The 25,835-nt window shown below is 46.8% G+C and overlaps 1 protein-coding gene across 2 annotated transcripts in view; it reads right to left on the bottom strand.

Annotated features, from left to right (window-relative positions):
- The window catches only part of FGF18 (fibroblast growth factor 18), a 62,726-nt gene that overhangs the window by 3,408 nt on the left and 33,483 nt on the right, over window positions 1-25,835 (bottom strand). For both annotated transcript variants that reach the window (XM_015876425.2, XM_015876426.2), the window contains one exon: window positions 13,449-13,555. In XM_015876425.2, coding sequence (XP_015731911.1) covers window positions 13,449-13,555 — 107 coding nt within the window. The remainder of the gene's footprint in view (window positions 1-13,448; window positions 13,556-25,835) is intronic.

Raw genomic sequence — 25,835 nt, 5'->3', positions numbered from 1 at the left:
CCTGCAATGTCAGTTTCTCATGGAAAATGAAGACTGGAATTAAAAGAAAACGTGTGTGTAGGAGGGGGAAGTTATTCTACTCATAATAAAAAAGTATTTACTTCTACCTTCAAATTTGCCAGCAGTGCCTAAGACAGAGACGGGAGGTGTAGGAATAACAAGGTGCAACTCGAGGCCAACCTCAGGGCTAATTTGAAGTAAACAAAGTGCATGAGATAAAATAATTTCGTTTTGGAAGAGGAAGAGCCGAATGATTTGATAACATGAAATTACAGCAACATTTACAAGTACTTCGAGATAAACGAGGATAAGGAGCTCGCTCTTCCCCAAACAGAACATTCCTGTACGTGCTAAGGCACGCCTGAGACAGACAAATGATTTTCAGATACTTACAAGACGATTTTACAGCATCTCTCATAATCCCCAATAGGACATAAATCACTCACACACTACCTACACCATGAAGAGCTGGACCCACAATTAGGGCAAGAAACAATCTACAAGGGCTCTCAGTATTTCTTGTCACCTTGTTTTCATCAGGTGCCCATCGCTTCATTGTGTCCCTGCTCAAACAGCAGCAGAATACTCACTTTCTGGGTCTGCCTCCCTATCCCCTCTGTTCTGCACTGCAGAGATTGATGGAAAAGGCTTTTGCTGAGCACCAAAGGCTTTCAGGTGAAAGTACTGGCTAATAAGCAGGCTGCCTGCCCTTCTCTGGAGCCCCAACAACATATGCCACCAAGATGGGGTTGCATCCACTCCTGCAATGTCAGCAGGGAGATGCTGCCAGGTGCATTTCATGCATACTTAGCAGACAGGATGCACCTCACAGAGCAGCCAGTGCTGCTCCTGTTCTGCAGCCCATAGGCACAAGACAGGGGCTGAGGAAAGCAGATGCAGGCTGAATTGGTCCAGCACATCCTGAGAGTGTCAGCTTTTGGTGGCACACATAAAAGCTTCACCTTCATAAGGAGTACATCCACAATCACCAGACACCTCCCAGCCAACAGCAGTGTGTGCTCAGCAGCGGGTGCTAAGTGCTCTGTCCCATCCACCTCTGCAGCTGGGGGGAGCTGAGGCTGCAGGCAATTAGGCAAGTAAATTAAGTTTTAAAGAGAAAAGCCCAATACTGCATAACAGCTTATGAAGACTTCCTTCTTTTGGCTCTGAAAGCAGAGTGGTGTGCAGCAGCCCTTTCCTGCTCTCAGCCAGGTCTGCCTGCTGCCCGCTGCCTCCAGGAGCTGGCCATGACCATTGAGTGCAGCAGGAAGGGCTGAGGGACAGAACCTCAGTCTGGCACCAACAACCACACTCAGTGCTGGAAAGAGAAGACAAATGGCTTTCCTGCAACCTCAGTTCTTGCCAGAGAAACCATTCAGAGCTTTTTTGTTGTTTTTTTTTTGTTTGTTTGTTTGTTTGTTTTTTTAATTCATCCCTAATAGCTGTTAGATATGGCACCTATTAGCCAGCCTCATGACAAACCTATAAAATACCCAACCTCAAATGGGTTCTGCAGACAGACAGCTCTCAAGCATCACCCAGACCTGCAAAGAAGTGAGCAGGAGGGCAGCAGAGGCTTCAACAGAGAACCCTGGTGACTGACTGCTGCGAGCAGCTCAGATTGCTTGGGGGCATTGCCAGCACCAAGGCAGAAAGCTGCAGCAAATATAATCCCTGTACCACACAGAGCTTGAGCAGCAGCAGTCACCATAGAGCCAGGAAAGGCCATCTCTGCCACGGAGCTGCTCATAAAACCTGGACTTGCAGCCCATGGGCAGCGGAAGGCAGCATTGCTCAGGGAGGTACCTTTGAGCCAGGGCCTCTCCAAGTACCACAAACATACTGAGCAGCACTGGATTGTTTGTGCAGAGCATTTGGCGACAGTCTCTCCAGTATTAAACACGAAACACTGAACTGACACTAAAGCAGAATTAAGTGCCAAAGCATTTGCTGCTTCTGCAATTACACTCCGGCACGCTTTGGTGCTCCTTCTCCCTGCTTTCCTTTTTATGACCCAACTTGGTCTTATTGTAGTTTTGCTTTCTTGTTTTAAGTTCTCCAAATGGAAAGGATCAAAGGGCCCTTTGTTGTTGTGGCACTGCTGCCACTAACAGCTTGCTTCTAGGGGGACCTCATGGCAGTTCTGCCACCAGCCCCAGCTAAAGCACTAGCAGGTGCACAGCCACCTCCTCCTCCTCCCCATTAGCCCACAGCACTAAGCCACCTGAGCAGCTTTTTATGGGAAAGGGAGGCCGGCACAGGTTTTCTCATTTATGCTTCACAAATCTTGCTCAGTGGGCACCGGCAAATCCAAACTTCCTCGGCTTTTACAGCAACAATAAGCTTGCACAAACGGTGCGGATAACGACGCTGCACGGGGAGAGATGCCTCCACAGCTGAAAGGTTTCTCTGTTCACAAAGATCAGGGCACAAATTAAGCCCCGCCAGTAATGCCGTGTTAAGCTGCTGTTAGCTAAGCTTATGTTCAAGCACTTCCCCTCCCCTCCAAGCCATGCTGACATCAGGAGCTCCTGGATAAGGCTGCGGTGACCAAATGCACGGCGATGGGCTGCGGTTAGGAACAAACAGCAAACCATGTGGAGCACCTCTGGTACAGCCTGGGAGAGCCTGCTGGGTAAGACTCAGCCTTACAATTGAGATCAGGATAACCCCCCTGCCTAAGGTTTCCAAATGGCATATGCACCCAGCATTCTGCAAGGAAAAACCCTGAAAACGGGCCCTTTCTGCATCCCTCCCTCCTCCTCCGCACACAGCCAGGCATTTCCCAAGCGCCGTGCTGGGTTCTCACACCACCCCCAGGTGAGAGGTGCCCCCGCAGAGCACAGCAATTATTTCAAAGGACTGCTGAGAATTTCCCTCTAATGCTGGCACTGTTATATTCACACACTGCACACTCTGAAGAAGAAATCCTGCCCTTGGTTGTCTGCATTTCAGAGCAGTGACAGCATGCAATGCTGAAGTTTTCAGGAGGTGTGTGGCTCAGCAGCCCCAAGGAGTCACAAAGAGCCATCCCCAGGTGAGGACCAAAGGCACCCAGCATCCCCAATGCCCTCTGTAAGACACCGGAGCTGTGCACACAGCATGAACATAGCAGAGCGTGATCTCAGGAAGCACATTACTTCGATGCACCAGCCCAGCCCCAAGCCAAACAGATACGTAACACTCAGAGCCTCCAGACTCATTTAGCGTGGATAAGAAAAGCCTGAGCAGAGGAAGGTAAGGCAGGGCCATGCTAAAATAGCAGCTTTTAGCACTCCCACCTCTCTGTGTCCATACACACCTTCTAAAGGTAGGTCAGGGAGTGGGGCAAGTGAGGCAGGTGCAGCAGCAGGCATGTACGGTTCCATCACTGCTGTAGGGGAAACCACCCCTCACAACACAGCCAATCTGAGTGCTGAGGCCACTGAAAGCCAGACCCAGCCACGCTCGTGCACTTTATGGGCATTACCAGGACAGATCTGTCATACGCATCCTGATGCTCAGCACCCAGGATTTATGGCCAGGCCTGCTGACCACAGAGACACCTCTTGACCCAAATGCACATTCTTGCTCCCAGCCCAGGCTGTAAATCAGGGAAGCTGCATCTATAACTGCCAAGAGTTACTCAGCCTCGTGCACGCTTCTTCCAGCTCTCTGCCCTCTGAACCTGCCCAATCCTCCGAGGAAAATACTTACGAGCCATGATGGGCAGCTCAATAAAAGTGTCTGCCAGAGCAGCAGAGAGGTTAATTATATACACAGGACATCTAAGTGCATCCAGAAAGCAGGGGAAGTGATGCAAAATCTATGCAGTGGGCATTCTCCGAAGAGAAGGTACTTCTGCATCAGGAAGCTAGTAGAGCCCATTACACCAGTGCAGACCATTTTGCACACACCTGTCTATAGGCATCAGTCACTCCAGAAAGCATGCAAAAATGGGCACAGTCTTGCATGTGTGGGGTGGGTGTTCTGCCTCTCATTGCTAATTGAAGGACAGCCTGGGAAGGTATCTCTCCCCATCCCTACAAGAAAACTTTTAAACACTTTAAATCATCAGGTCTAGACAATAACTAGAGTAAGAACACAGGACCAGAACATTGCTGACCTTGTAGCAGATCTGGTAGATCCTACATTCATATTTATTAAACAAACATATGCATGGGCTCTTCTAAGTTATCATTTCACATGCACAGCTTTATCATTGCAAGCACAGTCTCCATCAGCTGACATTCTGGAAGTGATATCAATTTCCCTGAGGCAAGCTCAGATCAGTGGATTTCAGGACCAAGAATGGTCATTGATTATCTGCAGGATGGCATTAGTTCTCTCCACATCAACTTATATAACTGAGAAGAAAGAGAAGCCCGTGATCAAATCAAGTGCTACCCATAAATCATCAAGAATTGCCCCAGCGTGCAAATGACACGTCTCCTTTTGTAAACAACAAATGCAGGGCTTTAAAGGCTTGTCATTCTTCAGGAAAACCTAATACCTTTCTATAAGTAATAACTAATGCTTTCCTGTAAGCAAACAAGTTCTATTTGATGCAAGCATCTGCACAAGTAACACGCAGCATGCCCTGTCCACCTAAAGAGGGTGAATGAGGCAAAAGCGGGACTCAGGGATGATCATCCCCTCTCAATAATTGTAATTAATGTTTAACCCTAGGGAACTGCAATACTCCAATGAGACACACAGCTGCAATCATCAAGAAACTCAAGGGACAGGATGTTAGCAGCTTTATGGTGACACTTGCTCCTTGAACACAAAAAGGATTAAATTAAATTATCACGCAGCTTTCAAGAAGATGGCATTTCTTCCCTGGGAGGGGATATACAGCTTTCAGCCACAGGATAAGAAGCTTCAGAAGCCAAGCTTACAAGCCTGGAAGGTGACTCTGAGGGTCCTTGACCACACGGTCTGACCTATGCAGTGATGAACTGAGCACCAGCCCCATCCTAGACGTCCCAGTGCCACCCAGGGCAGCTCTCTAACCCCAGTTTGGATGAAGCTAAACCTCCTGTCCCTGGCTAACCTGGGAGGATTGGCATCCAGCAGAGGTAAATAGAGAACGCATTACCTGAAGGTAACACAAAAGGATTTATTACGGACCTTAAATATTCACATTACTCTTTTAAGATGCTAGATATACAACCAAAAAATAAAAATGTGCTGCCTGGTAAAGCAGCTAAGCCTAAATCCAATCCCAGCAGCATTGTACATATGTAAATGTACTTCATAACCCCAAGATTTCATAACCTGTGACCTAAATCCATCAGATCATGCAGGTAAAAATGTATACTCGGCACCCAGAGCTTCAAAATCTCTGATGACCAGGCAGCAAAGGGAAGACACAAACCTCCATGCAGTGCCATGGACACCACAGCCCCCTGGCTCAAACAGCCTTCAGAGCATGGGCATCCAAGCATGCATGTACAAACACAGCCCTAGGCCAGACTCTATTAAGAACTGATGCAGTTTTTCACTGTTCATGAAATAGGATAGTCTTTTCCACATAAGCAAGCTTCTCCCATCTTTTCAGCCTCCAACACCTTCAGAATCTCCCACCCATCCCCATCCTCCCTGCAGACTGTCCCACCTTCCCAACCTTCACGGCTGTTCAGTATTCATCAGCATCCACAAAAGCCCTCACCCTCTTCTGAATACATGGAGCTTCAAAACAACCTCTGCTCTCCCCACAACACCCAGATCTGCCGCTTGCTGTCCCACAACGTCCCAGAACATCTAAACTCCATCCACAAAATTCATTCCCCACATTCACGTCACTTTCCCCCCTTTTTTCCACCTCCAGAGAAACTTTTAAGTAGTGCGCTGCTGTAAACAAACTGCCAAAAGCACAGACCCAGGACAAGGCCCATTGCTAACAGCAAACATAAATGCTGCGAAGGTCCAGGTAACGCATACAAACCCCAACCACTTTGAAGGAACCACTGAGCATCTACGTCCATTTGCTTTTGTGCCAAAGCAGCCTCAGTGCAATAAACACTGGAAAGTAGTTTCACTGGGCTCAACCATAAATGGCTTTTGGGAATCATTACACGGCTGTGCCATACTCAGCAGGGATTCCTGGAAATGCCAGGTAGCGTTCAGCATCTGCTGGCTGCCCTGAGCCATGCTGCTCAAGGACAGGAGTTGTCCCAGTGTGGTTCCTATGTGCCAGGTATGCAAACGCAACATGCCCCATGCCAGCCCTCCTACAGACAGGAGGAATCTTCACAGCCTGGTAGGGAAGGTGCATGATGGGGTCTGTCCAGCTTTCTGTACATCAAACCTAGACAACACAACAGAACAATCACTGTGTGTCCACACAGCCTGAAACTGTATAACAGCATCCCTGCCGTGATGACTATAAACTCCTTTATGCAAAGCTCTTCTGACACATTTCCAGCACTGTAGAGATGTGAAATTACAAGTGAATTACCAGATACAAATACCATCAGCATTCACAGAAGTTTAGATGCAATGCTTCTGCTTGCCCAGCAATGGAAAACGAGCAGCTGAGAAAGGCTGCAGTATTACCAAAAGCTTCATGACATTCAGGGGCTGAGAACAGAGGAGGGTGATTTCAGCTTCTACTTCTGCTTTTAATTTTACAAGCATGTCAGTTTTAAGTTTTGGGTACAAAAAAATCAAGATTTTTTCCATCGGTTGCAGGAAAAAAAGAGTCTGATTATGCGAATGCAGAAGACTAATCACTCACCCAGCTGAAAGAAAACTGGCTGTGTCATCTGATTGGTATTGGGCCTTTGTAGTCCTGGAGCGTTAAGTTGAGGTTTTGGGGCACTTGAGGTTGCTTTCAGGTCAGGTCCGTACTCTGAGTTGTTGGAGGATGCTTGGTTCCAGGTTCCATTGGGGTGTTTATTTAGATGACTAAAACTAAAACAAACTCAAAGGGCAGCAAAAGCCTGGGAACAGTTCATTTTTAAAAAGGACCGATTCCACCATACGTGGAGAACCAAACTGCAGTCCAAAATGAGATCGGAGTGAGATCCAGCAAAAGACATGTCAAGTTTGGCTCTCAAGTGAGATGCCAAGTCAGGATAGTTTATGACTGAACATGTCACAAAGAGATCTGCAAAACACGTGCAGTTAAACCCAACACTCCTCTGTTTCTGGTTTTGCTTTTGATGCAAGGTCAGCATTCTGTCCCAGAAATCATTAGGTTTTACAAGCCCTTCTGTCAAGCAACCTGAATGCTGTGCAACTCCGTGAAAAATCCTGGATAAGCATCAAAGCTGTGCAAAAATGCAAAGTACTGCCCCAAATGCAAAATGCAGGGTTTGGACATACATGCTGAAAAGTGCAAACACCTAATCTATGGCATCAGACATACAAACTAAAGTCCCTGCCTATAGGAAGCCTAAAAGCAGGTGTCTGGGTGCCCCACAGCCCCAGCCCACACTGAGTTTGGCTTCAAAGTGGTCAGGGCTATAACCCCCACCCAGGTAAGACTCCTGCCCTACACAGGCTGGCTCCCAGCGAGCCACCCCAAGCACCTGGAAGACAACGCTCCTTTTCCTATAGGGTTGGGGTATTGCAAAGGGCCAAGTCTGCATGCATAGGCCCTAACAAGCGCCTTCACTCTTTGATGCTGTCAGAGCTTTTTTAGCCAACTTTCCTGACTAAACACACACATGCTTCAAGAAAACCCCTATTTTAAAGCTGCAATGTAAACAACCCCAAATCATTACTATCCCCTAAAGGCTACTGCTGGCAGGAATCAGTGATAAAGCTCTGCCAGAGCAGTCTGGCATCTAGCAACAATTTGTTTGTTGTCCTGCAAAAATAGAGAGTCTTGCCATATGGTAGAAGCAACTTTCTGGTAACGTTAAGAAATACATTGGCTTGGAAAGCAGTTGTCACACCAGAGAAGATCTTACATTTCTAATACAGGTTACAGAGGGATCAGTACCAGTGCAGCCAGCAGAGCTGCGTCACCTCCAGCTGCTGGCACAGCCACATCACCTGGCACTGCTTTCTTCAAGGCTGAGAGGAGCTGGACAGGGCTTTGAGGGAAGAAGCTCAGCAGTGCTCCTCTGTGCTCTATGAATGCCAGGAGGGTTTCAGGGCTACAGACACAGCAACAACAGGCTTGTACCCAAAAGCACCCGAGTTAGCTGCCTGCATGTTGAAGCAGTGCTCCAGTCACCCCAAGCAGCCAGGGAGCTCCTGCCTTTCCATGAACAGGTTTTTCCCACTGATCATATTGAACAGGGAAAGCAGAAACAAAAACAAACTCATTAAATTGCTCTTTCCAAAGTAATGCATTAAGTAGCATAACTATTTTATGAGAATGGTTGTATATGGGGTCACTGAAGATTTTTAAAGAAAACCCAAACAGAGGTGGTGCGTGTCAGCATGCGGTTTGAGTGGGAAACTGCCCATTTTATAGCATCCCATAAACTTTGGCTTGAATTCTTTGCAGGCACTGAAGTGATATAAATGACGAGAGGCTTCTGGGGACACAAGTCCACAGTTCTCACCTTCTGCAGAGCTCTAAATGTCTTCTCCCTATGGTCATAGAACAGAACCAGAACCTGGAGCCAGAACCACTCCTCACACAGGCAGAAGCCCCACTGCTCTGAATGCCAAGGCTTTGTGGAGGGCAGTGGGACAGAGCCAAGCCTGAGCACAGAGCTAAGGATCCAAACTAGCAGGATTCCTGCTCCCATCTGGTTTCAAATCTGGCACGTGGGGTGCTTTTCTATCTGAGCATTTGGTTGAGGAAACCACCAAGCAGAAAGACTCGGTCATCACAGTCATCTAGGAAAAAAAGCAGTAGGTTTTCTCATGCTTTTCATAACCACCCTCCACTTTCCCTTCATCAGAACAAACTGGCAGGGAAGGATATTTGTGAAAGCTCCCCTTTTGTCTATTCCTGAGCCTATTTCTGGCATTTTCTCCATAACCACATCCTGCCCCTGAACAAGGACTCGCAGTAGCTGGATGACAGCTGTGTGATATGGAAGAGCAGCACCCAGCTGACCAGTGATCGTGCTGTCCCTATGGCTCCACACTCAGGGCCCGTCCCCCTATGAGCTCCAGCACCCACCACCTGCTTCTCCTTCCTGGGAGAGTTCACCAAGCTGCTCAATGCTGAGACACGGAGCTGTACTCAAAACGTAACCAACAAAGAACAAGGAACAATATTGCTGTTGGATCTGGAAAAGACAGAGCCCAGCTAAGGTAAACCATGGAAGAACATCAGTGAGATTGCTTGGAGCATCTTCTGAAGAAATTTCTGGATCAAATCTAAGACATGCTTAGCTCTTTCTCCATTCTCCTCAAATCTTTTGGACTCCTTCCAGTCATTACCTTTGCTGCTTCTACACTGCTCTGACAAACATGGATCCCTTACCACACTCTGCTTCTCATCCTGCTCTCCTGCTCTGTAGCAAGATGAGGTTCATCCTCCCCCAGCCTTGGTCACCAAAAAGCCAGGCCTATTTCCTTCCCTCCCTTTATAATTGAGAGATCAGTGCTTATGCAGACCACACAGTGTGACTGCACACTGAGAGAACCAGGGGAAATTCCCTGCCAGCTCTCCCTATGGGATCAGAAGGTAACTGAGTCAAATTTAGGCCATTTTGGGCTCCATTCTCATATATCCTTCAGAGTAAGCACTGTCACATGGCACTGACTCCTGCAATAACTCAGGGTCTGCTCTGCCATCTTCCAGAAGACACATCCCCAAAATCTGTGCATTACATGAGGAAATCAGGGCAGCACCTAAAGGAAGGGGCAGGGCTTTGGTAACCTTGCACCTGAGCCGACGGATCCACTTTGAGCTTCAAACCCCTGACCTCTTCAAATGCTCTCTGATAAGAGGATTGGGAAGGAACAAGGAAAGAAAATCTCTGCAAAGACATGCAATTCTAGATAACACCAAACTGCTCTAAAGGGCAGCACAGCTAGAGCAGTTAGAGGTGGCTGAGCTAATTAAGGGCCACCTGCTCACATCCTGGTCTGCTGATTCTTGCTTTAAAAGACTTAGCTCTGAAAAGCATAGAGACACCACCTTAATTATTATCCTTAATGCACGAGGTAACAGAAGCTGGGGCAGGAATTAAAAACAGAGAAGGGCTCACCAAGAGAATGACAGCTAGAAACACCAAGCTTCTCCACAGAGACCATTAATTCATCTCTCCAACAAGGAATTATCACAAATACTGAGCTCCTCTACCCAAGTGAAAAGTCACTGCATGCCTTCTGCTACAAACTCATACATACAAAACAAGCTAATATTTCCACATTTGCTAAAATAGACACACCAAAAACCCACGGGTAAAAAGAAATATACAGTCATGAATAAAAGGAATCTTTCTCAGCCCTTTGTAACACCAAGAAACAACTGAGAATCACAGTTCAGTTTGTCCTCCCCTGGAGCAGGTCACCTTTAACAGAAGTCACTTCCTATATTCCTCTGCCCCACTCCAGGTTTCCACTCCAGGAGCATAGGCAGCCTCTCATGTTGTATGCCATGACAATAAATACCATCCAAAGCCAGCCCTCATCACCTCAAAGCCCTTTGGCCAACAGTGGCTGTGAACACATGGTAACAAATGAGCAAGACAACACATTTGAGGCTCTTGAGAAAACTCCATCAGATGGCCTCCATTCAGAAAAGCCAGAATGGGAGCCCATAAATACATAAAAAAGCCAGAGGCTGCTCTTGAGAAAATCCCATGGATGAATCTGTTTGCCCACAGTGCAATCAGGTGGGGAGTGAGCCCGTTATGGGGAGCACTCACATTTGTCACAGGTCCCATCTGAGAACAACAACCTGCTCCCATTTGTAATGCCCTTCATAGGTGATTATGGAAAACAAAAAGGACTAAATTCAAAGCAGGTTTTCGACTAGGGGGGATCCAAAAAACTGCTGACTGTGAAGGAGAACAAAGCCAGATGGCATATGCTGGTATTGTCAGGGATTATACAATGTAAGGCAATAGGAAATGAGCAGAGAAAAAGAACTTGGCTCCTCCGCTGCCAAATGAACATTGCGGGGCAACCATGAAACAGTCAGTTTATGGGTTTCATTCTCCTGCACCCCCAGACTGAACTTAAATATTTGTATAAGCCGAGGCATAACTTTTATCTAATGTTATCCTTGGGGTTTACTCGCTGTTTAGAGCATTCGGTCTAAAAAGCATTCCCCCAAACTGCCGCAAAAAGAGCTGAAACTATGATACTAATTAAAACCACACTCTTTGGTATCAAGAAGACATGCTATTATTTTCTTTTTTTGCTCATGAGAAGCTGTTAATACGGGCAATGCGTCTGGAACATTTTCCTTCCAAGCACAATGCTCTGTACCCCCTCCTGCTCAGGTCGGCTGCTTTATGAACTTGTCAGCAGTCTGGGGTGGGAAGGCTCAGATGGCGTATTTACAAGAATAGATTTATTTTTTTTTATAACAAACTGTTTGCCAACTTCATGTTATAAAAAGCACGTCGAGAAAAAAACAAAAGCTTTACGCCGCATGAAAGGTGACGAGCTAAAGAAATGTCCTGCCTTCTTGCCCAATGGGCAACTGATGTTGCCAAAATATACTATACATTGTGAAAAACAGCCTCCATCTCTGCCAGGATGCTTCTGGACACTCAGCACATACCAGGAGAGGATGTGGGTGGCAACGTGTACCAACAGTGACCCACGCTGGGGTAAAATCTGTTACAGAAAACAGCAAGATTTCATGCTTACTTTATCCCAGTATAACTAGGATGCTTATAAGGTCTCCGCTATTGTGCTATCAGCACATCATAAATAGTAACATGTTTATCTTTATAACACTTCTAAGACAAGGGAAAAAATGGTATTAGCACATTGAGTGGACAGAAAACTAAGGTGTGAAAAATTAATGCCCAGCTTTGTGTTCAGTGCAATTTTCAAAAGCACCTGTGTGCATCCCAATGTGTCCACAACCAGTTAAAAAACCAATTCCTCTGTCCAAGGTCATAGAATCACAGAATGGCCTGGGTTGAAAAGAACCCCAATGCTCATCCAGTTCCAACCCCCTGCTGTGTGCAGGGACACCAAGCAGCAGCCCAGGCTGCCCAGAGCCACATCCAGCCTGGCCTTGAATGCCTGCAGGGATGGGGCATCCACAGCCTCCTTGGGCAACCTGTTCCAGTGCATCACCATCCTCTGTGTGAAAAACTTCCTCCTAATATCCAACCTAAACCTCCCCTGCCTCAGTTTAAAACCATTCCCCTTGTCCTATCGCTAGAACAAGTTCAAGCAATGGTGTTTCATCCAGAGCAAGCAGTCACACTGCAGAGATGCAGGAAGCAGAGAGAAATGGCTGCTTTGGTCCAATCCTCCTGAAGCACATCCTATTTCCAAGTCTCTGCAGTGTTCTGGATGCTCCCTGCTTTGCAAAAGCAGATCTCCAGTGGGTTAGGCAGGGTGCCACTGCTAGTGCTGCCTCTGAAAGGTTTGTGCTCAGTCTCTAAACATCTGTTGTGCTCGTGAGGAAAATAAAAGTGGCAGGAACGATCCTCTGGGGGAAGGCACTTGTCCCACAAGTGTCACTCTTGGGACCACAAATATAAATAAGGTTTCATCAGAGCAATTGGTTTCTGGTTTCTGTTTGGGAGTGTGGCTTTCACTGTTCTGCCTTTGTTGACTCAGAAAGAAACTCAGCTTCCCTTTTTCACAGCCACAGAGATGCCAGATTTTAATTCCTGGCAGTGCACGGTGCAGCAGTGGAGGAGGAAGGACCTTTTGGGGTGTTTGGCCATGTCTTAGCTTCAAAGCACCTCCTGCCCCGTTAGTGAGCTGCCAGCCTCACCAGCAGTTCAGAAGAACTGCCTAAGCTACAAAAACAAGTTAATGCACGAAAATATGACTTCAGCAAAGAAGTTAAGCTGCATGGGTAAATACGCTGTAATTTCCAACACGCTTCCATTGTGCAGGGATCCAATGTAATAAAATATTCCTGCAATGCTAGAACCACAAGGCCTAGTCCCAATAAGATGTTCTGATTTCAGTATTAGCTTTGCCATGCTATCTTAGCATTGAAACCAGCACTACATTGCTAACCTTCCTAGCACATTTTTGTTTTCCCTTTTTCTAATTTCACTCCAAAGTCAGACAAGATTCAATCAAGCCACGAAGTTACAGGAACCTCATTCCATAACGTTGCGATGCAGAATTGACATCTTTAGTCAATTTACCCAACTGTAAAGCATCAACCCATATGCTTCCAAAACATCACCGCAGAATCCCAGTGGATGGTTGTAGAGTTGGTTTTAAGGACATGGGGAAGGCCTGGTGAAGGGACAGACCGCCTTTAAGTGCCACATTTGCTCAGTTCTGCTTTGCACTTGAGGCTGACAGGCGCAGCTCATACACGTCACTGCAGCTTTGAGGAGGCTGCTAAAGGTAACGCTCAAGTTAAAAAAGAATTAATAGGAAACACTTACCTTCCCCACTAGCTTGCCTTTCCTGTTCATGCAAAGGTAGAAGTCTGTCTCCTTCCCTTTGATCCGGACTTGACTGCCAAAAGTGTCTGTTTCCACTAGAAGCTGGGCTTGTAAAGGAAGAAGAAAAAAAAAGCGTTTACCAGTGTGGTCATGTTAAGTCAGTGTGTGCAAAGCAGTGCGTTGTCCCATTGCCTCCACTTGAACCACACCACACTTGGATGCTCTACAAGGGAACAACCCTCAGAACCACCCACAGGCTGAGCTTCAGACTTGGTTAGAGGTGCCAATCTGACACGTCTCCATGTCAGACGCTTCAGATTTAATGCCACTTTAGCACAGAACAGGCACACACAAGTGCGCTCTGTATGTCCTCACTACCCCATCAGGAATGTTATGCTAGAAGCAGCCCTCCACCCTGCAGGAGGTAAGAAAATGGATTTCTGTCTCGTGGAAGATACAAGATTAGCACAACCAGAATGAGATTCCTTTCCCCACAGTCAGCAACCCCCAAACACTTTACAGAGGCACCCCAGGTACAGGCTCTTGGTGCTCACGAAGCTAGTGGGGGAGAAACACGGTGCTGTTTGTGTTCTGTATGATTAAACATCCACAATTCATAAGTCCTGAGCATATCAAGATGTCTTTCCAGGAGATCACTGATTGTGGCAATACAGCTCTGCTGATCCTGCAACTCCAGGCCCAGCTGGGAGAAACATGGCCAATCTCATTGTGTTTTGCATGTCTCTTATTAAGGCCAAATACTGCGTTGCAGCATTTCCAGGAGCCATGGCAGGGGCTAGATTTCTGCTCCATCTGTATATACCACCTGCCCTGCTGCAATTTCATTTGCAGAAGCGGGCCAAGCTGTCAGACAGATGTATAGCATGCTATCATCATCACTAAAACCCATACACGCTCAAATTCAGCCTTCCATTCTGACTCTGATCTAAACTCAAATTCCAGTCATGCTCGAGGTTCAGATTCCAAGAATTTCCCTGGAGAGGCAGGAACACGCAGACTGGACATTTTGGTTCAGCTCCATCTCCGATATGCAGGGGAGAAAGTAGACATGGTGGAAACACAATGCAAGAATGTGTAAGTGTCAGCAAGTGCAAATCCACGCTCCTGCTCTGGAAATTCTCACGTTTGTAAGAACTGAGTCTTACCGTAGAAACACAGCGTTTGCCAAACTCTGAAGAATGTTTGATCTGTGCTGCAAAAAGTCACATTCTTTTTGGCATTCATATTTCAAACTTTAAAACCCTCTAAGAGCAAATATGTTCACCGTTAAGGATTTACCATGGGGATAGAAATAGGAGTTTGTTTCATTTAAACACATTAATATTTTTCCCACTTGTAAAGTCAGCTTTTGGCTTCTGCAGCAGTGCAAATATCACACACCTTTAACTCACGAGGGCCCTAAACGGAGTTCTCCCTTTGCAGCCCAGTCACACATGCAAGTTCAGGGTTTGCCAGTTACTGCTCACATTTATTTAGATATATTCATTAAATCTTTATCACAAGGGGTATTTAAAGAATATGTTTCCGTACTTCTTTCTGACAGCAAGTGGGATAATGCCTGTATTATCCCAGTACACAGCTTGCAAACACATAAATAAGGACATTTATCTGTCTTTCAGGCAGGTGCCGTGGTTGGAGGATGGATACCTGACTGCCAGCATCAGCTGCGTGCCGCATGCTTTGTCTCAGCACATGCCCACATGGAATCAAACCAGTGCTCACCCACACTTCAGGCATGAAGGCCACAGGGCCAGAAATATTCCATCACTGTAGGGATACTAAGATGAACAAATCGAGGATGGCAGAGCATGTCACGTATCAAAACCAGGTCTTCAACGAGCTAAAAAGTGTGTACCTTGGAGAAGGTCATTACTTCAAAACACTCATTGGGGCTGCTCAGATCCAGTGCCATAGGAATGTATCAGGGAATAGTGAGGAATACAACTATCTCTAAAGAAGTAACTGTGAAAGGTTGCCTTGTACTAAGGGACGTGGTTTAGTGGGGAAATACTGTTTGGTGGTGGATGGTTGGACTGGATGATCTTGGAGGTCTTTTCCAACCTTGGTGATTCTATGAGGAAGGGACAGAAACTAACAGTGCGAGAGGGGAAAGCAGCAGCCTGAAAGCTAAGGAGCCAGATGTGAGATGCCAAGCACTGGCCAAGAACTGTTGTCAATACACAGAGCTACAAGAAGCTGCCTACAGATCTCCATGTCAAATCCATCCAGCGACATAAACAGGGCTGCCAAACATCAGCTAGGACTCAACAGCTTGCACTCAGGCAAAAATAGGACACAGGTTCACCCACACTACCTGTCCACCTTCTGCTAACCCCTACTCTGGGAACGCCACGTCTAAGCCGCAAAGCAACCCCATCCATCCAAGCATCAGCGCAGCTACTAGAACTGCTAAGAACAACCCTGAATATCAGATACACTCTTTATCCAGCCAAAGGAGAAATAAAGGTCAATAAAATGCTCCACTTCCCCACTGGAGCTCGAGCTGTGGGCTGCCAGATGGCCAGCAACCCGCACACAGCCAACATGGGCTGACGCCGCGCGTGCCCAGGCTCAGATGAACAAACACGGGGCACGCACCTTGCTTCCCCCCACCCCCTCACACTGCAGCCAGTATGAGTAATATCCAAGCTGATTTTAATTTGAAAAATATCACCTTAAAAAGATGCCGGTTCCCTGCTGTGAAAATTAAAACCATCTGGATGGAGTGATTTCAAATAATTAATCTAGGTCTCCTTTGACACCGCTGCTAATTAAAATATGATACCTTCCTCCCCCTTTTTAAATAAAGAATTTAAATAAAGTTTAAAGATCTAATAAAAGAACGTTATAGTTTAGAGCTAAATGGAACTCACCTTCCCCATGGGCGGCAGAGGTTACATCAGCACCACCCCCCCAAACCAGCAGAGTGCCACTACTTGCACCAAGCAGCAGTGATGGACAGACATCTACAGCATCACTGACACAGATGCAGGCACTGCTCAGCAGCTCCTGATGTCCAGGAAGAGGGAGCAGAGGCTCAGCAGATGCTGTCTGCTCCCTGCTCCAATCCTGGCTGCTGAAGCATGGGCTAAAGCAGCCCACTTCTGGAAAAGCTGAGTCGTAAGATGCTGAGAACATGTTCTTACTTTTAGGGATCCTCCTCCTCCTTCCCCTCTAGAGAGATCAGTCTGGCCCTGGGGTAGGGTTCATAACCCAGCTGGTTTCCACCCTACAGATTCTCCTTTTTAAACTAGGCATCTATGATTTGCCCATCTCTCCCTGAATTCCCTTAAGAACCCAAACAGCGATGCTGGACATCACACCTGGACAACTAAAATGAGACTAAAATCAGCCCTGAAACTGTACGTGGGCCCTCAGTGGCAGTGAGCCTCCCCAAGCCCCCCCGCACACAGCACCCCCAGCCCCATCCATCCCCGGGTGCTCTGCAGAGAGATTACAATCTTTATTTTCAATAGCTCCGCGCTCCAGCCTTCAGATCAGCTATTATTGTTTAAATTCTTTGACAGCTAGATAGTCTGATACATTTTCCAGAAAAAAAAGAAAATTGAAAGAGAGAAAGAGAAAAAAAAAGATGTCTTCAGAGGGTAAGATCTTCTGCTGCATGATTTTGCCTTATTGGCCCATTTAACCTAAACCTTCCTGAAAACTCCCACTGGAAGAGACTGGAATTCCTCACATGTCTAGGTGAAAAGGATTACATATAGATGTTGAAAAGCTATCTTCCAGCTAAAAAAACACAAATGTTATGTGAAGGTGGCAGAAAATATGCCAAATTATCTTTGAAATATTTCCTGGAAGTACAAGGATGGGAGCCAGAAAAGCACAAGGAAGGACAGAAGAAAAAGGTACCTGTAAAGTGTAGGGTCATAATGGTATTTATCACAAACAGGTAAGTGCCAGCCAGGTGCAAAACAGCAGTAAAGGGGAAATGCAATGAAGGCACAGAAGGACTGGATGACCCACAGATGTTTCTGAAGAAGCTCTGGCTGTGAGCACAGCAGACCTGTTCTTCCTCTAGGAGAACAAGACTCACACTTGAAGGGCTGTGATTGCAGGGAGAACCCCAGCCGAGGGCAGACTCCTCTGCACATCCCTGCTTCAAATAGTTGAAGCTTGTTCAAAACACTGCCTGCCCCCAAGCAAAAAAATATAAGAGAATCCTTTACGTGACCACAACATCGGAGAGAATGACCCTGCCTCCACTTTATATTCATGACATAATAAGAGGGAATAATGCCAAAATTATGTAAAGTCTGCAAGGTCTAACAAGGCCTGCAGGCTGTTGACAAGCGAGGGAATCCATGCTGCATCTGTAATTTTTATTTTCTCATTTGTATACTCCTCCAAACGGACAAGATCTCAAGCAAATAAACCCCTGGGGGCAACAACCCAGCTCTACATCCCATGACATCCCTCCAGGCCTGCTGAGCAGAGCATGTGAACAAAGCAAAGACTGCAGAGATGATCCGACCTTCTCATAGCAGCACACGCCAGCACTCGGAGCTCTCAGGAGCCAGACAGGTTAAATATTTGCACGGGAGACATCAGAAGAAAATCTATAACTCAGCAAAGACCTCAAAGGCACTTACACTGCAGCAACCTGATCCTGCAAATACTTCCACACAAAGGACCTAGCACACGTCGGAAGCCCCTGAGTGCCAATACAGACCATGAAGGGCTGCAGGGTCTGGTCTCTGCACACAGCTGCATGGCCAAAGCAGTGGAAGCATGGCTTTGGGCAGCAAGGTGTGAGCTCCCACCCTCCCCAGGGCTCTCTACTCACCCAAAGGGCTCCAGGAGCCAGAACGAAGCACAGGATCTTCTCAGTTACAGCAGGGAAACAAGGGCTAAAATCCCTTTCCCAGCATGCTAGAGCAGCTTCCTGGGACTTTTACCTCTGAACTGCCAGATAAGGGCTTCCTTCAGGCTCCCTGAAGTACCTTCTGGCATTCTCATTGCAAACCATCCAGCAGCAAAAGGATGTCCCGTCTCATCTCCAGGACCCTGAGCTATCTGCTCATCATCCAGTGGGCACATCAATGTGACACGAGGCCAAGACAGGCAGAAACATCCACACTGGTGCCAGCCACATCATCCCGAGCCCCCAGCCCAGCACAGCTGTGCAAGCACGGCATGCTGCCGTGCTCAGCTGGCCCTGATGGTGCACAAGGCAGAGACAGCCAACCCCTAAAGATATTCGGGTTCTACACCATCACTCACACACTGATGAACTATCTGCTCTTTAAGCCTACTGAACAATGATTTCACCTTCAGGGATGCCCACCCAAAAAGTCCCCTGCCTGTTCAACAGCGGCCAACAAGAGACACACAAGGAATTACTGGGAGCTGCTGGTGCTTCCCAAGCACCCCAAGGATCCTCTGAAGTGAGCTCAGAGGTTATTGCTTCCACCAGAACAGCAATACCAAAGGAAAAAGAACAAGAATCTGAACCAAACAAGTCCTCCTTTCAGGATTGCCCACTTGGGTCACTGAGGGATGACAAAGCTTTCAGACACAATCCCTACGAGCTAACGCCATAAGTAATAATATTCATCTTGGGAGAAACTTACATGAAAATTCACCGCACTTTGAGGTCTGTAATCAGTCCATATGCATGAAAATTATTTGATAGCATAGCTGACATAAGACAGGAATAAATACCAAGGTACATCTGAAAGGTTTTACCCAACTTAAATAAAAATAAATTAAATTAATTATTTTTTAAAAAAACCAACCATCCGAGGAAAACATTAAGACCATAAGTATCATGCTGCTGGCCCAGTTCTGCACTCCTCAGACAGGGATTTGGGTTAGGGTTAGTATTACATACAGAGCCATTAGCGCCCACCTGTAGATATGAGAATAAATGCACAAAGCAATGGAGAATCAGGCCTGGCCTCTTGCAGATGTTTCGTGCAGAATCTAACATAAGAGACTAAAAATACTTTGGCAGTAGCTTTAGCTATGGTGAATAAGCTTATTTAGACAAGATTCAGTAAAACTGGAGGCAATAGGTGGTGTGCTTTAAAAACGTCTGGGCGGGGAGTGGCAGAGAACAAATTCTGAACTGAACTTTACCACCTGCGAGCTTGCAATGACTAAGACGTAGGCCTGGAAAGAGAAACGTTTAAAATGTTAGCACAGAAATTCCTCTATCTCACCAGGGTGTCTTGCTGTCTCCAAACACAGCTCAAGTGGACAGTATTTCTACAGATGCAGGAAAACTGCTTGAAAAGCTGCCAGGCTCTGAGTCTGGAATTAGTGAAGGATGAGCCTCAAAAAGTTCAGAAGCTCTGTTATGCTTGAAAAAGCACCTAAAATGAAAATAAAGGGCCAAACCCTGATGTCTTTGATCATTCTCATTTGAATAAACTCCTACTGACATAGTAAAGACCAACAGACAAGGACCTCAGAACCTGGCCCTGTGCGCTCAGCTGAAATGCATCCAAAGCACTGGAGTCTCCTGGGTCTGGAAATAACGTGAACCTTCCCCGTCCCACAGAGGGTTAGAATTACCGCAAGAACAAACTTTGCCGAGGTTATTTTGACTCTCCTCTTCCCAGTCTCAGCCAAACCCAAAAAAAATACCGATGTACACAAAAATAACAATAAGCAGAGAACGACAACGATGGGAACCCCATGTACTCTTGCTTCTTCAAAGCTCCTTTACTTGTGGCCAGAAGCGCAGGACAGCCCATATTTACCCTGAAGCACTCATCCATCTAGCTCGGGCAGCCTGGTGGTTGGCTGCTCATCCTCAGCGATGAAGTAGGTGTGATGTTAGCACCACCATATCCTCTTACCGAGGACTCCCAAACACATAAATCTCTCTCATGTGCCAACACCATGATGGTTGCACGTACGCCAGATGTGAACCCCATCCAGGTCCCACTGTTGTGCTTGTGAGTACTCCAAACTGGGGCCAATAAGGAGAAATGCAGAAGGCATTTGCAGAGTTATTTGAATTAACATTATCAGCCGTGTCTGGCACAGAAATATGTAATGTTCTCTGTGTACTGTGCAGGTTTTATTATCCTGTGCTGAGCTGAAATGATGACATTTAATTTTATGGATGGGAATGTAAGCATGTTTGTGCAGTTTCTTGAAGGGGCTCACGGTAACTTTCCCTTCTTCCAACAAGTAAAGAACATGTTCAAAATAAAGTTGCACGATGCTACGGTATTTTCAGTGGGATTCTTGTGGCTCTGGAACCCAGAGGAGCAGAGGTAACGGCACAATCTACCACAAAAAATGCTCTGGCACACTGGGGAAATTCCTCTGTGTTTTAAGGTTATAAATGGGAGTCATTGTTACAAATGGATGCAAAATCAATTTCAAAGGAACACGCTGACTGTTTACGCCTTGCAGTGCTCTGAGATGAAGGACACAATCGTCACTCCCACATGACTGTAATTAATTTCCAGTAAAGGTTGATAGAGGAGGACACAGACCAACCAGCTACAGAGCATCTCCCTCCTTTTCATGGAGGCATGTCCATCTGGAACCAACCACAGCTAAGAGAGCCCCTGGATGACATACCTCACAGGAGGTCCTCACTATCAGCCCCTGTTAAAGTTCTCTACCACCAGAAATAGCACAATTCTTCCAGCTACTCTCAGAGAGGAAGCAACAGAAATAGCAAAAATCAGATAACCCGTTAACCCTGCCTTTAACACCTTTAGTTTCATAGATCTATTTCTGGAAACGTATTTTTCCTTCACTATTACTCACAGCATAGGGTAAGGCACAGCATAGGTAAGACTATTTACCTGTCTCCTACTGAATTTTTCACTGCATGAAAAGTTTGAAAAGTTGGCTTTTTTGCTGCTTTTCTTTTTCTCCCTAGAGTCCCTTGGGACAAAAAAGGCATCTGGCATTGCACATTTAAATGAGACCTGTCAGAACTGTAAAATTAGTTTTATGTATAATAAATGTACTTTAAAAAGCTCAAATATAATTCCGTGTTCAAAGCACGAGTGTTTGGATTTATAAGAGGAGATTCCAAGCTGAACTGTAATATAAGGAGTAAATCAAGTGCAGAACTAAGCCAGTCCTCATCTGCAGCATTACAAACAAGAGCAGGAAAGAAGCCATATCTCTAACAGCTTATTTGTTGTTATTCTGGATTTAAAGAACCAACGTAGATAGGGTAAAATGCATATTACTGTTGCTTATCCCAGTTTCAATTCAACTAGAGACACACATCATCTGCAAAGCTCAGATTCAGTCCCATATTTACAACTCAAAGTTTCTCAGTGTTTCCCTAGTGCTTCAGCACGGGCTCAGCTCATCTGGAGGCCTGTAGGATCTTTTAATAAGAGTCCAAATTCTGCCGTGATTTATCACTTCTATAATACCACCACGTTGCAGAAAGCCTCACTGCACAGCTGAGCATGAATGTGACCTCATCCTTCACCCCGTGCACACACGTTTCTATTCTCCCTGCAACAGGAGATCCCCCTGTCCTCTCCTCATCCCAGTGGGATGTGCAGGGGTTGGTCCCTCAGCACAGTGGGTGAAATGCTGGAGGCATAAGGCACGCCACTGCTATAGGTGTCCAGCAGACACCTGTCCTAGCACAGACAAACACAGCTTGTTTAGCTTGGAGGACTCTTTGGCCAACTCTTCAATCAGCACATCATTCACTTTAAAAAAAAAAAAAACTTCACATTTTCAAAGGAAAAATGCAAAGGAAAAACCCTCCTTCCAGCACTCCTACCCCATGCCTGCATTGCTCCTCCCCAGCCGGACACCTCGTTACTCTCCTCTCCAGTTCTCTCCTGCAGCCTTAAAGGAGAATGAAGGATGCAGAAGGAAAAACCCTCTTTATTTATAAGTAGTGGAGCTTCAGTATTTAAAGGTAGCTCTGATGGCCATGTCTTAAGCTCCACAGCCACATCACGGAGTGGAGCAGCCCTTCACCTCTGCCATGGCAGGGCAAGGCCACCCAAGAAACCTGCCAGCACAATCCCATGGCTGCTGCCATCTCCTGAGCTCAGGGATGTTGCTGGGGACCGTGACACCCCTCCTTGTCACAGCCACAGGTTTGAGGGAGCCCAAGGATGTGCCTCACTACCACGGACAGCCCATGGGAAACAGCCTGCCCAAAAGCCTTAAAGCCCCCTGCAGAGTGCAGTCACTCTGGGTGACACATGGTAGAAGAGAGTCATTTCTCCATCTGAGCCCAGAAGGAACCAAGGAGCCAGCTGACCTGAGGAAAGGAGCTTTGGTGTCAACCCCTGGCAGCAGGGGCAGCAGGGGCAGTAGACAGCCCCTAACCCAGGCCCCACAGGGCACAGCCCTCCCCAAGGAGGGCCAGAGCAAAGCATGAAATGAACAGAGACCATCCCATGCATCAGGGCAGGCAGGGCACAGGGCAGGCACAGCCGTGGTGCAAGCAGCCTCCAGCCAGCCCAGCAGAACCATGGTGCTCAACCTCACCCTCCAGCTCCCGACCTGTTACTCCGCTTCAGGTCCACCTCTAGTGGGAAGAGTTAAAATTCATCCCCAGAGAGACACAAATGAAAAGGAGACAAAAAAGCAGGATGCTGGTGAATGATAACAGTGGGTGGCCAGTCGCCCGTGGCTGGTGCGTTCTGCATACAACAGGCACAGCCGAGTGTGTCTGGCAACAGACCATTATTTCACCCGAGGTGTGTGAAGCGGGAGCCCCCCATTCTCCAGGCAAACCACCCAGCCATGTCGATGAACAAAAACTCTTGCCGGGAACAGGCCCTCTCCTCGCTCGCATCTCCCCACCGGGTTTGTCTGTGTTGTCCTTCCTGCTGTGGCATTTGCAGCTCTGAAAAAAGCAGCAGGTCAAACATCTCCAAATGGTGCATTTAGTGCTTCCCCTTGGGTGTCCATGGTGTCCCGGCCATTTTCCTCCTGGATGCCAGCAGCATTCACTAGGGAGCGAGCTGACCCCTCTGCGGTGGGTGAGAGTGCCTGACGCTAAGTGCTGCTAATGCGTTCTGCATTTGTGCTCCGGGGCAGGAAATCTCAACTTCCAGTGCCAAGGGGCTAATTATAATTTATATAGCAAGATCTCAGGCAGTGTTGGTTTTTTGTTGGTTTTTTTTTCCTTCAGCTAATTAAGAGGTACAATTACCTCTGAGAATCAAAGGGCTATTTTGGTACCCAGCTATCAGAAACAGATTACAGTCACTTAGAACACAAGGGCATCTCAGCTTTTCTATGTGTGCTTCATTTTTCATTTAGATCATTAAAAAGACATCGTCATCTTTCTGCTCCATCACCAGCGAGTCAGAAAATGCCTACAAAAGCCATTGCAACACATTAACATCTCACCATGCTGCTTTCCCAGTGATGAGCTGCGATTCCAACACCGTGTGCTGTTGCTGCCACCCAGGACCACAGACAGTGGGTGAGTGCTGGGCAGCTCGCAGCCACCTGGGCTGGGGGCACAACAGTGGCCTGACCTTATTGCCCCATCAGCTCCTTTCCTTCGTGTCCGTGCAGAGATTTAACAGCTCTGCTTCTGTCCCTCTCCACTCTCAGCCGTGTTTGCCAAGCCACCGCAAAGGGTTCGTGTAAATTCAGATGTAGGGAGATGGATTTTGGGGTTGAAGACGGCAAGAAGTTCTGGGGAACCCTGGAGTTCTGCTCTGGGAGTCACTGGGGTAACACACACAGCACAGGCTGCATCCTCAGTCTGATCCAGCACAGGCTACACAGAAGTATTCCAGCAGTCACTATTGCACAGCCCTGGGCCATGGCACTGGGAAAATGAGCACTATAGTTAGACATTGGTGTTGTGTCCCCGCCAGCAGACCACATACACTCCAGGCAGTTACAAGTCAGGATCCTGCTTGTCTGCACCCTCACCCTGACCTAAGATTCAGTCAGAAGCACATATAAGGCTGGCAGAGCCAACGAGGGCCAGCCACTTTTCTGTACATAGCGATAGGAATGTCCATCCATTTGAGTTAGAAATCAAGCAAGTACTATCAGAGCCAAGAGAGCCCAGCAGTGGGCATCCAGCATAACCCACCTCTGCCCGCAGCTCAATTAAACCTCCCCGGTTATCGCTGTCCTTTGATGTGCTAACTAGCGGCTAACTGTGTTGAATTTGCCACAAAGCAGGCGGAAACACACAAACCAAATACACAATAATGAAAGGCATTATTGTTAATTTACGAGCAGATAACGCAATCAACACCTCGGCATGGAGGGATGCTGACTGGCACTGCTCATCTCAAAGGAGCTCCAAGAAGTTCATTTGACACCTGACAAGGACACGCCTGGTGTCCTTAACACGTTCTCTCTTCCACCCTTGAAATCAGTTCCTAGATAGGCAAGTGCCACAGAAAGGACACAGCAGCTGCCACAAGCCTTTTCACAAGAACATGTAACGATACCAACTTGCAGCAAACAGAGCAATCACTGCATTGGTGACTGCAGGCATCACCAGGCAGAACACCTGGTTCCACTGCAGGAGTTCAAGTGCAAATCACATAAGTTTTCCTATGTAAAACTTGGTATAAGGAGTGTAAGATGAGATGGTGTTTTTTAGGAGGTTTATCATTGTGCAAAGGGAAGGGTAAAAAAAAAAAAAAAAAAAAAAAAAAAAGAAAGTGAGGAAAGAGAAAAATGCTGCAGACTGACCAGATGGACCTAGAAAGTTCAGCTGGAGGAACAAACCAAGGCTGCAGCAGCACAGTGCACACCAGCACCCAAAATCCAGCACCTCTCCTAACACTGGGTGCAGGTGGGCAAAAGACCTGGCTCTGCAGGGCAAAAAGCAAGATGGGATCATAGAACTGTTGCTTGCAGTCCTAGACTAAGCCACTAACCTGCAGCATCTCACTGAGAAGGAACAGTGAATCAGCAACACAAGCAAGCTACACAAGGGAGAAAAAGAGAGGCATATCCAAAGGAAAATACATATATACCTCTCCTTCAAGCTCGCTTTTTATTGAAGAAGCTGCAAAAGCTCCAGCACACTTCAGAACACAAACACTGACACTGAAATTCAGAGCCCTGAGCTGCTTCCAACAGGGAAAATATACTGACCGCAGTCTGTTTGGAGGTCAAACAAAATCAATAGCTTTTCTCTCCAGTCTGTCTCTAAACTGAGCTTCTTTCAAAGACATCCAGAGAAAATGGATCATCTTTTGTTGTTGTGTGTGGTTTGGGGTTGGGCTTTTTTGTTTTGTTTTGTTTTGTTTTAAGTGGTCAAACAGTCACACAAACCTAAGAAGCTCCTTCCTCCCTCAGCACACTGAAAGGATTGTATAGAGGTCAAAACCGCCATCAGTTTTACTACACAATAGATGAGTTATCCAACTCTCGGGGAGGAAACCAAGCTGGAAGCTGCTTAAC

The sequence above is a fragment of the Coturnix japonica genome, chromosome 13 (genome assembly GCF_001577835.2).
Source record: "Coturnix japonica isolate 7356 chromosome 13, Coturnix japonica 2.1, whole genome shotgun sequence".
Lineage (NCBI taxonomy): Eukaryota > Metazoa > Chordata > Aves > Galliformes > Phasianidae > Coturnix > Coturnix japonica.
The sequence above is the reverse complement of the archived record's forward strand: the minus strand, read 5'-3'. Positions and strand labels throughout refer to the sequence as shown.